The 11,152-nt window shown below is 36.5% G+C and overlaps 1 protein-coding gene and 2 pseudogenes across 1 annotated transcript; 2 read left to right on the forward strand and 1 right to left on the reverse strand.

Moving 5' to 3' along the window:
• The first annotated feature begins 955 nt into the window (after window positions 1–955).
• On the forward strand, window positions 956–2,396 carry LOC113069184 (draxin-B-like). The gene is made up of 4 exons (XM_026242198.1): window positions 956–1,034; window positions 1,398–1,490; window positions 2,036–2,125; window positions 2,210–2,396. Exons 1-4 carry the CDS (start codon window positions 962–964, stop codon window positions 2,287–2,289), a joined length of 336 nt encoding a protein of 111 aa, XP_026097983.1. The 5' UTR covers window positions 956–961; the 3' UTR covers window positions 2,290–2,396.
• A 1,101-nt stretch (window positions 2,397–3,497) lies between these two features.
• Window positions 3,498–6,528, forward strand: LOC113069186 (protein-S-isoprenylcysteine O-methyltransferase-like; annotated as a pseudogene).
• Window positions 6,529–7,056: 528 nt separating this feature from the next.
• LOC113069185 (RING finger protein 207-like) lies at window positions 7,057–11,001 on the reverse strand (annotated as a pseudogene).
• Window positions 11,002–11,152: the final 151 nt, after the last annotated feature.

The following is an 11,152-nucleotide window of genomic DNA, read 5'->3' on the forward strand; positions in this document are numbered from 1 at the left end:
ATGTGTGTCGTTAATAATTTATTTTGCATGGCTGCATAATGTAATGCCGAAATACACAATAATATGTTTTCAATTTCAAAAAGTAAATTGAAATAAAATCATGATCGTTTTCTAAAGTAATGTTTTCATGGGGTGGTTAATCGCTTCATTTTTGTTGGAAGAAAAAACATCTGTCCACACTGTGATAAAGGCTGAAAGTGAACGCAGCGAAGACGTACTGGTATTGGATGCGAGAACACACACACCACACGCACACACACACACACACACACACACACACACACACACACACACACACACACACACACACACACACACACACACACACGCACACACGCACACACACACACACGCACACACACACACACGCACACACACCTTGTACTCTCTGATGTTCGCTCTGCTCGGCGCCCCTGTGGATTGAAAAAACGCGCTGAATCCATGCAGACTCAGATAAGGGGAGGAGCCGGAACTTGATGCAGCTTGCCACCGTCTCAAATGAGTTTTTAAAGGGGACTGAAGCGATCAACTAATTAATTAATCAAATAATTTTTAGGGGGGCTGGGCATAAGTTTAGGGGGGCTGAAGCCAACAGAAAACCACAGGTAACCATCATCTTGCTGTTCAGTCTTTTTAATCACACTGATTAAAAAAATATCTTAGCTTCTCATCTATCAGTGTCTAGAAACAGGCTTAATAAAGTTGAATCCCAGTGACCTACACTATGAGTGATAATGGGTTCATGCCATCAATTAAATCCACACAATGAAACAATTTCTTGTTCATTGACTTAAAGGTATAAGGCATACCACCATAATTTGGGATTAGCAATTAAAGTGATTTACAGTCACATGAAAAGTGTAATTTCAACACTTCATATAGTGACATGAATACTGAATATGTTGTTTTGTACCTCAGGTCAGAAGTTATTTAGGTGGAGATGTGACGCCCCACTTTCGACATGGCATTCTTTGACTGGACTGATTATGAAGATATGAGGCATCCTCCCAAAAAGCTATTTTCTAAGAAGCGCGGTAGATCAATATTTCAGACATATTGCTCCTACTTTTAATGTTGGGAGTTTCAGTTTTAAAGTGTCTTGAGTTTGAAGTGGTGACTTGTGCATGTTTTGCAATATATGCTATATCGTTTATCAGAATAATGTGTATTGCTTTACATGTGGGACCACAGGGATGAACCATTTAGGAATATTAGGAACATTTTTTTCCACATAAATCATTAGTCCCTGCATGAAAAAGCCAAGTGACAAATGTTCTAATATTCAAAAAAGAAATGGAGTAATTGTTATGAAGATGTTTTAAACTTTTGGTGTCTGTTGTGAGGTGTTTTTTGGTGAATCACTATACCCAGAACACAACTGCTCTATTTCCATCCAGGTTCTGACAAACAGGCCACAAAAAGCCCCAGCACTGAACCTGTGGCACTTACATCAGATAAGAGCTGCAAACATCACCTAGATTGTCTGCCAGGTGACTTTACCACATGCTTGAATACAATAATGAGCCCCTTATTGTATCTGCTCTCTTTGTAGTTATAATGTACTATTGTACCACTCAGAATATTTTTAATAATACTTATATTCAGCAAGAACATATTAAACTTATCAAAAGTGACAGTAAAGGCATTTATAATGATACAAAAGATTTCCCATTACTAATAAATGCAGCTCTCTTTAACTTTCTATTAATTAAATAATGTTTCTTGAGCACCAGTTCATCACATTACAATGGTTTCCGAAGGATCATGTGGCACTGAAAACTGCAGTAATGATGCTGAGAATTCAGCCTTGCCCACAGGAATATATTACCCTTTCAAATATATTCAATAGAAATTTTTATAATATTCCACAGTATTACTGGTTTTTCAAGTAAATTCAGCCTTGGTGAGCGTAAGAGAAAACATTCCAAATATTACCTGAACCCAAACATTTTGAAAAAGTAGTATAATTCAGTGTAATTTGATTAAGTCAAATAAATGATGACACCATTTTAACCTCTTTTTCATGAACTTGCAGGGTCCTGCTGCAACCTCAGGACACATGTATGTGAGCTCCACAACCGCGGCTTCAACAACAAGTGCTATGATAACTGCATGTGTGAGGAAGGTGAGCAAGTGTTTTGGGACTAATTGTTACTCATGCTGACAAAGAAGTAACCATAAATAAAATGTTCCTTCCCTGTTTTTACAGGGCTTCGGTGCTATGCTAAATTACACAGGCATTACCGCATCACACGCAAAAGGGACAGTGTGTTGATCCTGAGGGTATAAGCTTAAACCGTGGCATGTTCATTATGGTTTAAATGAGGCAGGAGAATTTGTCATATTTTCCTTTCCAAATGCATGCTATTATATTTCCACTATGTTGGAACATTTTATATTCATCTTGTCAATGTTCATGTATATCCTATTATTGCTTTCCTTAGCAAAATTTGTAAAATAAGACAGATGATGATAATTGCAGGAGAACATGTTACTGTACCAGCAAGGCCAGTTGATTCAAATGAATGAATATTGAGCTACTGTGTGTATATGTGTGATATTAAGATTAAGATTGTCATTGTGAAAATAAATAAATAATTGTATTCATTGAAAGTTATTGCATGAAGACATAAGTAGTTTGCATTTTGTGTTCATATGGTTGAGTGTTGAGTAGATCAACTTGACTTGAGCATGCAAAGACAGTCTATTTAATGTTGCAACTGCACCGTCTGCCGGGGCCCAGCTTCCAGTCAGACGAGCAGTTTTCGGAATGGACACACAAAGAAGGACACAAGGGAGATCTCCATCCATCTCACATTATTAAACCATTAAATCTTCCTTTCAGCTCGAATCTGAATTACTCTTCAACTGCTTGTGCTATGCTACAATAATCCTCTTCATCATGCTCATTGAGAGCCATGCAGTTGTTTATTATTGGAGAAATATTGTGCTTTAGTATGTTTTGGGTTATTCACCAAATTCCATTACATAAATAATTAATTCTTTATTTTATCAAGTGTACATGGGTTGCTGATTAAAAACAGGATCTTTTCCCACACCTTGAGTAAATCATCATTTTGATTTTATTGCTTTATTAGTAAATTGAAAAATTTACATGATAAAAATACTTTTAATTAAAATGCATTGTGTAATTATAATATTTTGTAAATATTTTAGTAACTAACATCTTGGCACAATTGATTTCTTGGTAAGGAGACAATAACGTGTATACGTTTTAGCAATTTGTATGAATGAAAAAATATATGAAATAGTAATATTATTATAATATGTATTATCTGTTATAAAGCCACAAAGTAGTTTTATAATCATAAGAATATATATCTATTATTATTTTGTTTTTAGAAAAGCATGAAATTATTCCTTACGATTTCAGAATACCTACTCGTTTCTAATTAAAATCGCACAACAGGATAAATTAATTTTTAACTATAGTTCAAAGAGTGTGAAAAAGATGTCAAAGTAAGCGAGTCAGCGTGAGCTCTGAAGTCACGCGAGATTTCTCCGCGAGATCTTGCTGTTTTCAACATGGCAGGCAGCAAGTTGGTGCTAGAAGGGAGGATAAGTATTATTAGCTTTATCTCAGGACTGGGCGTCATCATAATACCTTTGCTTGTAAAATTCGGCGCTCACATAGACTGGATATTCGATTACCTCACGGACGTGAACGGGAAAATAGCCATTGCGGTGTATATTACAGTTATCAATGGCTTCCTGCTAATCATATACAAGGGACCTTTATACAAGGTAAGACTCCGAGAGAGTGTGTGTGTTGTAGATTGAGCACACATGTAATTACTGTGTCTTTGAACCACTGTGGTGCTATATAACCTACATGTTTAAACGACGAAGATATCTGGATTTAAAAGGCTACAGGTCTCTCACTGGTAATGACTTGTGTGCAGGTATAATCCTATTACATTAGCTCTCCAATGGGATCTCCTATAGGTTTCTCTGTCAATATAAATAAGCTCCCCGGGAAGACAGCTTACTGTATGTGTATTTGCAGAATCAGGAACTGGTTCACAATTTCCTCCTCCTTTGCTTAATCAGGTGGCTGTTCGAGCCTGCTTTCTTGGATTTGCCTTTGGATGTGGTCTCATTTTAAGTTTAGCAGATACAACATGGACACACTTTGGCTGGTAATTCAACTTTTGTGAAATGGGTTAAGTCTACACATTTAACATACATAAGGACTGAACATAATTCTGAATGGTCTTCGAAGGGAATGAATTTTGTCTTGATAAATAATGTCTTGTTTCACTAGGTATATGTGTTCGCTGTCGTTTTTTCACTACTCTGAGTACCTGGTTACTGCCATGATCAACCCACGCAGTCTGTCTCTAGACTCATTCCTGCTCAACACAGTGTTGAGTACACAGTAGCAGCGGTTTCCTCCTGGATAGAGTTCACTGTGGAAAAGCTCCTTATTCCAGGTTTGATACGATCTTGGCCAGTGATTCACAGCCAGAGTTTGATTTTGCTTTGTTAAACCTGATGCATAGTAATATAGTGATTGAAGTGAAATTATTCTAAAGTTTAGAGAATTATTATTATTTTCAACACTTTTTTTTTTCTTCTCATTATTGAAAATTTTCCAGTATAACTGAATTTCAGTTTGTCTCATTTCCCCCAGAGATGAAGCAGATGAACTGGCTCTGTCTGGTGGGTCTGGTGATGGTTCTCTGTGGGGAGGGTTTGCGCAAAGCTGCCATGTTGACAGCAGGATCCAACTTTAACCACATAGTGCAGAATGAGAAGGCCCCAGAGCCACGTGCTGGTCACCACTGGAGTTTACGCTCTCTTCAGACATCCTTCCTATGTGGGCTGGTTCTACTGGAGCATTGGCACTCAGGTACTTTAACCCATTATCTAATTTGAACTTATATTTCTAGTATTTCACAGTACACATTTTTCTAAAGCAACTTCACAAATAATATTTTTTATTAGTATAATAATAGTTATATATTGAAATATTATGACTTCAAATAACTGTTTTTATTTAAATACATTTAAAAAATGTAATTTATTCCCATACTGGCAAAGCTTTATTTATAGCAACCATAAATCCAGTCTTCAGTCACATGATATTTATACTCTAATATCACAGTCTGGTAATATTAGAGTATGACTGATGTGGTGCTTGTCATCTGTGTTGAAAATGTTGAAATTTTTTTCAGTATTCCTCGATTGAGTAGTAAGTTCAGTAGAACTGCATTTCTTTCCTGTTATGTTTGATAAATTTAATGTAATGTGCCCCTCCTGATAAAATCCCCTTTTTTATCAAATAAATACATGCTTGGTGAGCATAAGACACAATAATCATAATTATTCCAAACTTTGACTGGCAGAGTCTAAAAGATATGTTTTGTCTTAAATGTTTTTGTTTTGAACCTTTTTTTTTTTTTTTTTTGCTTATCCTTTTCTCCAGATAATGCTGTGCAACCCATATGTCTACTGGGATATACAATCGCCAGCTGGCGCTTCTTTCGAGAGCGTATTGAGGAAGAGGAGATCTCGCTCATCCATTTCTTTGGAGAGGACTACATTGAGTACAAAAAGCAGGTCTTCACTGGCTTGCCCTTCATCTCAGGGATCAGGGTCAACTCCTAAAGCCGTACTGCATAGAACGGAGGAAATAGCCTGAAAGTGCACACCTGGACACCTCTGACTGGCACTCTGAGCGAGCTAGTTGCCTGGTGGCATCATGTCGTGCCCTTTGGGGGCGACACAGATATATGAGGTGGCAGCACAGTAAAAACTGACCAGCTGATCTGCTCTGAGACACATTGGTCTGCTCTGAGCAGGGTGGAGCTTCCACCAAACACCATCAGAGATACTAGTACACAGACACCACATTCTTCAGCATCTGTCTTGTCTCCTATGCTTCATCACATTTCTGTTCTTACATTTTGTTTTACTGCTACTCGTATGTCATGTATCCTCATATTTACAGTCTTTGCACCATGTCATTTCATACGTTGGTTCCTTATTTTCTTTCTTGTTTTTTTTAAATCCCCTGGTGTGGTTAGAAACCTTAGAAGTAAGATTCAAGACATTGGTTTGTTACTAATTCTGAACGTCCAGAGTTTTTCCAGTAGATTTTTAAATCTCTTGAGGTATTTTTATTCAGATACGCTTTAAATTGGACTTAAGATATATAAACTGCAGTGGCCCATTTGGACATTGTCCGTTTTGTGTAAAAATTAGTTATCGTGTCTTAAAGATCAACCAAAGCTGATACTTGAGCATACACATTTTAAAACTAATTCCTGACAATCTCTGAATATCTGTGACTTGTTAATGCTGTTGGACAATTTTAATATTATGATTAGAAAAATAAAGGTGTGATAAATTACAGGCTTAATTCCTCTTTTGATTATTTGTTCCCCACTTATGCATATGTCCTGTCGTCTATCTCAAATGCATTAGTGTCTTTTCGTCTTCACGCACTCACTCATTACCAGATCCATGTCTTGTCACTTTCCTTGCACACTTTCACACTTGCATGATAATACCACAAGAAAATCGGTTTCTACGAAGGTGGTACATCAGAGGGCCGAATGCTCGCTGAAGGTTTATGCTGTATCCAAAGTCTTAATCTTTCCGATTTTACATTCTGGGAGGAAGGCTCCACTCTTCTCCTGGCATGATGTAGCTTATATAGACATTGGGTGAAGAATAGGAATTTCTTGCGCACTTTTAACCAATGACGAGCACTATAATATATGCGTACAGATAATGGACATTTGAACACATGCAATAGGTTTTTATGATGTAAGAGTTGCACTAGGCTTGTGCAAAAAGCTAATGGGAGAGGACCACCCTACCTCTTGTATGATAACTGTACCGCTAACATTATTAACATCTTCAGCAAAATGTAACAAACCTTTAAAATAAACACTGTTTATGATGTTTATTTGCTGTGAATCTCTAAAATACAAGCACTGTAAACTAGTAGTTTTTCTCTCTTCCAAGCTTCCGTAAATTAAGATTTATATATGTAGATGCTAAACTGACAGCTCACAAGAGCGGTTTTCACATTGGTATCTCTTTGCGATTGAGCTGTATCAGTGGTGTTCTTTCTGCTTGTTGGCCTGTAGTAATCTTGTTCTTGGGATTGCTCTCTTCTGATAGGCTGTTTAGAGTCCAGTTGTCCCCAGTGTTACAGGACAGCTCATTACTGTATTGGAGAAGCATGGAATGGCCATTAATGCTTTATAATTAATAACTGTGTGTGTCTATGTCTACATTATATACTTTGAGAAATTGCTGGTAACTCACCTGGGCTGTGTGTCCACAGTAGAGGTACTGTCCTCATACAGCTTCAGCATGATCTCTGTGCGATCATCTTTGAGCTCTTTAGGCTCCTTCAGCCTTTTAAAGATCAAATCAGACTAATTGGGGTGTATATATATATATGAGTATGGGTGAATCCAAAATCAGCTTGGCAAATGACAAAATGCGTTTATTATTATTATTATTTATGTTCATCATTGCTGCATTTATTTGATCAAAAATACATTAAAACATTAATATTGTGCAATATTACTACAATTTTAAATAACCGTTTTCTAATTTAATATCCTTCAGTTAATTCAGTTTTGCCAACACAGGAATAAATCCCCATTTAAAATATACTGAAATGGAAAACAGTTATTTTAAATTGTAGTAATATTTCACAATAGTACTATTTTACTTCTTACTATTAACCACATTCACATTTACTATTTAATTTTTTGATCAAATGAATCATGATAATAAGAGATACCAGATACCAAACTTTTGAACAGTAATGTGTTTATATATAATTGATGTTACTCTATAAGCATTGTCCAGTACCTGGGCTCCAGTCGCTCTTTCACTTTTGCTATGGAGTGAATGTAGGGGCCTATTGTGTCTTGAAATAGTGGTCAAATAGGAGTTCTCCTGTTTTAACTGAAGCAGGTCATGAAGTTGTGCTAAAAATGAAGACCAACAAAAATCACTAAACATGGTAACTAATTGCTATAATTGCAGTGAGCAGATAAATCTTAAGCATTTATATACTTACTTACCTTCATATATCTCCTGTTCATTTGCCACCCTCTGTAACGTCTCCTCCCAAATCTAAGAACAAATTTAATTGCACAATGACATCTCTTTTTTACCTCCTCCTACTGTCAGTATTGTTAAGTATTGGCATCTCACCTCCTCGAACATGGCCCGCATGAGCTCGACTGAGGAGTACTCTGCTGAGATCTGTCTGTCCACCTGAACAGACCTCTCCAGAATCTCATTCATGGTGTCAGGTTTGGTAAGTGAGTGGTGCTTGGTCAGGTCTCTGTGGATCTCCTGCACCTGGTCTTTGAGCTTCTGGATTTCTGTCTGCAAAGTCTAGTTTAACAGACATGCAGAACAGTATTGCTTAATTTTCTCTATATGCGTGTAGTGGTTGGACATAATATAATACAATAAATTTTATTTTCCTGTAATTTCCTCTTTGTAAGAATATTAGCCCGGAAAATGGCTAAAAATTAAATATCATGGACTGAACCATGAATGCATAAGAAACTCTTACCCTGTAGCTGTTCTCATAGTTGCAGCAGTGCTCCATAAAAGGCGTCTCTCCGCCCTCCGCCAGCAGGACCTTGGTGCTGATATAACGGTGTGAGGTCGGCCTGTGCACCACCGAGGAGCACAGTGACAAGTCGCTTATGGATGGAGAGTGACACTGCACTGACAGAGATGATTGCATCCTGCAGGAAGATATTAAAAAGATTTAATATGTTTCTTTTTTGAATAAGCATATTTAGTTTGCTTGATTAAACAGACTCACAGTCCACTGGCGTTTCCCAGACCTAAAGCCACACTCCCTGCAGTGGACACTGAACGCCGCTGCCCCAACAGCAAGAGCGGCTCCAGGCAGCGAGCGAACTCGGAGCGATACTCTGTGTTTATCTGTGGAGATAGATTACTGCAGATATAACTTATGCATTGACTCATTTAACGTATTTGAATTTGGTAAACTAACCTTACTGCTCTGTGATGGTCTCAGCCTGTGTGGTAGTTTCACAATCTTCTTAAGTCTCTCCATTAATTGCTGTGTGAGGTAAAAATATCAATTCTAATTCTTATTGTTGGTACCATGTCCTGAAATCGATTTTATTTTTAAATATATTATTTAATACAAATATTTTATTTGTTTGTACTCACATATCCCATGTCTAAGAACTCAAACTTATTTGCTGAGCTTAGGAAGGCAGAACATGTGACAAGGTGAACCTGGAGAGAATTCAATGGAAACATGTCTGAAAGCAAGAAGAATATGTAAAATATTAAGATGCATGAAGAAAATGCACTTACCTGAAGAGTTGGCAGGAGAGCTGCAAGATGAGATAACTGCTCTTTGAAGGCTCTCTCCTTCTCCTCATGCTGACTAGAAAATAAAAGCACAAAAGAGGATTAGTGTTCCAATAAGTGTTCCTTAAAATCTTTGGTTCAGTTTGTGTGTTGACTTAGATTACATGTATTGTTCTTATATTATTATATATATCAATTATATCTCAAACAACAATATTGTACACACACACACACACACACACACACACACACACACACACACACATATATATATATATATATTATATATATATATATATATATATATATATATATATATATATATATATATATATATATATATACAGTATATAAGCTATAATAGTGATGCATTGAAATTAAAACAACAATAATTATGTTATGGTTGATAAATGGCAGATATTAAATTTTTGATATTTAAAAACCATGTTACAAAATATTATATTAAAATATTCCAATATAGATACTGACACCTCAAATTACTATAATATCAGCTGATAACTCATATGGTATATTGTGCATCTCTAATAATTAATATTTAATATTTCCCTCCTCTATAATACATTTGTGATCGATTTTTTTTTCTGACAAATAGCATCATGGTACAGTTAGTGCTTTTAATGTCAAGTAACAGACTTTAATGTAGTATGTCTTTTTTTTAAAGTAATATATATTTTATTTACCTTCGTGCTGCTTTGAGTAGAATCTTTTTCCTTTCTGCTAGTCTTTCCTGAGGAAAGAAATAAATGTGAATCACCAATTTTATTATTACTCATTTCATATAAATTTCACCCTTTCAAAAAATATAAAATGAGAAAAAAAAAATCCAAATCATATAAGAGTAGCCAGGGTGAAGAAGTCATGTAATTGTGCATGACACCTGCATATTATTGAACAGAGTGCAGATGGCACTCTCTTCTTCATCCACATTGGCCCTGACCTCTCCAATCATGGCTTTGAGCAGAATAATGGCTTCCCGCGCTGACGTCTGAAGCTCTTTAACAGCCTGAGGAGAGGGAAAAGACTTCAATAGGTGCTTCACAGCTCCACACAATACAGATACAGGTGAAAGAACACATTTCTGTTTGATGAAAAGGATGTGAGAGAAACTCACTAAGACGGCTTGGTCCAATTTTTCACAGCCTTGTATATATGCTGTCTCAATATCAATGCAGTGTGCTCTGTTCTCCCTATGGATTTAGATAAACCCAGATGATTTTGAAATCATATGAGTTTTAGGGTAATTATGTACTCTGTCAGTTAAGTTTATAACTCACACTTGCATGTCTCTGAAGCAGTTGATGCAGAGCATGGACTTTTTCTCCGTGGAAAACATGATGTAGAGTTCCTCATGGAGGGCTGCAATCAGACAGAAATTGCATGAATCTCAAGACTTGTTATTGACAAAATTAACTGTATTAATTTATATTTTGCTGGGGAAACTTCATAACACACACCACATTTTTTGTGGGCTTCTTTGGTGCGCTTTGCCAAGGAGACAATCTCGTGGCAGGAAAACATCTTGGCTTTGTGGGTGGTTTCCCTGCAGTCTCGACACAGTGGCTGGCAACAAGTGTTGCAATAATACATTGCATCCACATCCTGGGGTTTGTGACAGAAGATTCAAATGCGTAACCAGACAAAACCTAATCTTTTTTTAAAAATAAAAATAATGACATTCAGAAGTGCAACATAATTAAACACTGTGCCCAATTTCATTCCACAAACACTGAATCTACTAATGAATCTACAGCTCGACTGCTTTAGTCTGATT

The sequence above is a fragment of the Carassius auratus genome, unplaced genomic scaffold, assembly GCF_003368295.1.
Source record: "Carassius auratus strain Wakin unplaced genomic scaffold, ASM336829v1 scaf_tig00000909, whole genome shotgun sequence".
NCBI classification, from domain to species: Eukaryota; Metazoa; Chordata; class Actinopteri; order Cypriniformes; family Cyprinidae; genus Carassius; species Carassius auratus.